At 45.9% G+C, this 2,076-nt stretch overlaps 1 protein-coding gene across 1 annotated transcript; it reads left to right on the top strand.

Moving 5' to 3' along the window:
* Positions 1 to 114: 114 nt before the first annotated feature.
* On the top strand, positions 115 to 618 carry LOC102846123 (ATP synthase subunit delta, mitochondrial-like). Its single transcript, XM_006903542.1, has one exon. The coding sequence runs from the start codon at positions 115 to 117 to the stop codon at positions 616 to 618; it is 504 nt and encodes a 167-aa protein (XP_006903604.1).
* The last annotated feature ends 1,458 nt before the right edge of the window (positions 619 to 2,076 follow it).

The following is a 2,076-nucleotide window of genomic DNA, read 5'->3' as shown; positions in this document are numbered from 1 at the left end:
AAAGAGAGGAGCGAACTGGAGGGGGGGAAGGGCTGGGTGGGGAGAGAAGTGCAGCAATGAATGAATGGAAATCCAAAATCTCTGTAAATGTTCATTAAAATTATTTTTAAAAAGATGAGGAAAGGCCGTCCTCCTCGTCCTCCAGGTCGCCCGCCTCCATCGGAGTCCACCTGCCGCCGCCCGCTCCTCCAGCCCCGCGCCGCCGCCGCCGGCCCCGGGCAGATGTCCTTCACCTTCGCCTCGCCCACCCAGGTGTTTTTCCACGATGCCCTCGTCCGCCAGGTGGATGTGTCCACGCAGACAGGCTCCTTCGGCATCCTGCCGTCCCATGTGCACACACTGCAGGTCCTGAAGCCCGGGTTGGTAGTGGTCCACGCTGAGGATGGCACCACCAGCAAGTACTTCATGAGCAGTGGCTGTGTCACAGTCAACGCTGACTCTTCTGTGCAGTTGCTGGCAGAAGAGGCCGTAACGCTGGACATGCTGGACGCTGGGGCAGCCAGGGCGAACCTGGAGAAGGCACAGGCGGAGTTGGCCGGGGCAGCTGACGAGGCCCAGCAGGCGGAGATCCAGATCCGCATTGAGGCCGGTGAGGCCCTGGTGAAGGCCCTGGAGTAGTGGTGTGTGCCCCGCGGAGGGCTGATCACCTCGGGAGGGCCAGGAGACTCCCACCCCTTTTCCCTCAGACCAGATGTCAAGAAGGCTGCCGCTGCTGAGGAACAAACTTCCTCCCCCTGAAACACACATGCCAATTAAAGATCGGGAACCGCCCCCCCAAAAAAAAGATGAGAAAAAAAAGAACTGATACTGCATAAAACCATTATTGTAAAAATAGATTACTAGTAAGATGTTACAAAAGTCCAAAGAGGGAAGGGAAGAAAGGAGGACGGCTTGGGGAGGGGGTGGAAATCACAAGGTCACACAGTTTGGTGGGTAGAGGGAGGGGGTTAAGGAATTATGAAAGTACCATTGGAGACTTGAGAAGGCAGGTGATTATCTTTATAAAGCACAATGTATGAGAATGATCATGTGAAACGCAATGTGAATAGATGAATGTGTGAAATACAGTGTACATAAATAAAACACAATGTAAACAAATTATGTATGCAAATACAAAATAAAAATATTTTCTTTTCGGAAGAAGTTAAAAAAAAAAGTTTGATGTTCCTATACCAGCCTTTGACACAGTGACTTAAGCAGTGAGCTCAATTATGTAGAAATGATGAGGATGGTACAGGACAGGACAGGGTTCAGATCTGTTGTTTATAGGATCACTGTGAGTCATACTTGACTAGATGGCATCTAACAACAACAGCCCAACCAACAACATCTAACAACAAGAAGACCAAGAACGGGCAACATCTTTCCAAGAACAAAGCTCAGAAGGGATGAAGGGAAAGGAAGGAAGGACAAATGAAAATTGTAATCACATCAGGGAAGTGGGGAAAGTACTGTTATACTCTGGGATTTGCAACCAGTGCTGTGAAACGAAATGTGTATGAATTTGTGTATAGAAATTCAGTTTGCTCTAAATTTTCACCCAAATGACAATTTTTAAAATGTAAAAAAAAAGATGATTTGATGTTCCTTTCTCAGCTCTCTTTCTACACATTTACACACATACATGGCATATTTGTGGATATAGACACATACATTCTAAAATATTAATAGGATACCTTTGGAAGTATTGCTTTTTAAAATTACACAATGCCTAAAGATACAGTGAAGCCAGAGTGTTCCTTGAAGGGAAGAATGACGAAGCTTCATCTCACATACTTTGGGCATGTTATTAAGAGGAGCTTTTCTCTGATGGCTTGAGACTTAGGCCATCACATCAGGGGCTGGTCAATGATAGATGGGGGTTGAATGTTGTAGGCAAAAGCAGGAAGGGTTGATGGTGGAGTAGGGAAAGGGTGGATTAAAAAAACCCCAAACAAAACAAAACCAAAACAACCAAACATGTAGCGGGGTGGGCAGGAACATTGAATATTGGTCTTTTTCTAACTGGTAAATGTCTTTCATCTGCTCTTTTCTGTAGAATGCTTGTCTGTCAGATACTATTATATATATTTAAAA

Source organism: Elephantulus edwardii, unplaced genomic scaffold (genome assembly GCF_000299155.1).
Source record: "Elephantulus edwardii isolate Elephantulus edwardi_28Jun2011 unplaced genomic scaffold, EleEdw1.0 scaffold05402, whole genome shotgun sequence".
Taxonomy (NCBI): Eukaryota; Metazoa; Chordata; class Mammalia; order Macroscelidea; family Macroscelididae; genus Elephantulus; species Elephantulus edwardii.
The sequence above is the reverse complement of the archived record's forward strand: the minus strand, read 5'-3'. Positions and strand labels throughout refer to the sequence as shown.

Coding starts and splice junctions, on each gene's coding strand:
- LOC102846123 (XM_006903542.1), top strand. CDS start 115: ATGAGGAAAGGCCGTCCTCCTCGTCCTCCAGGTCGCCCGCCTCCATCG.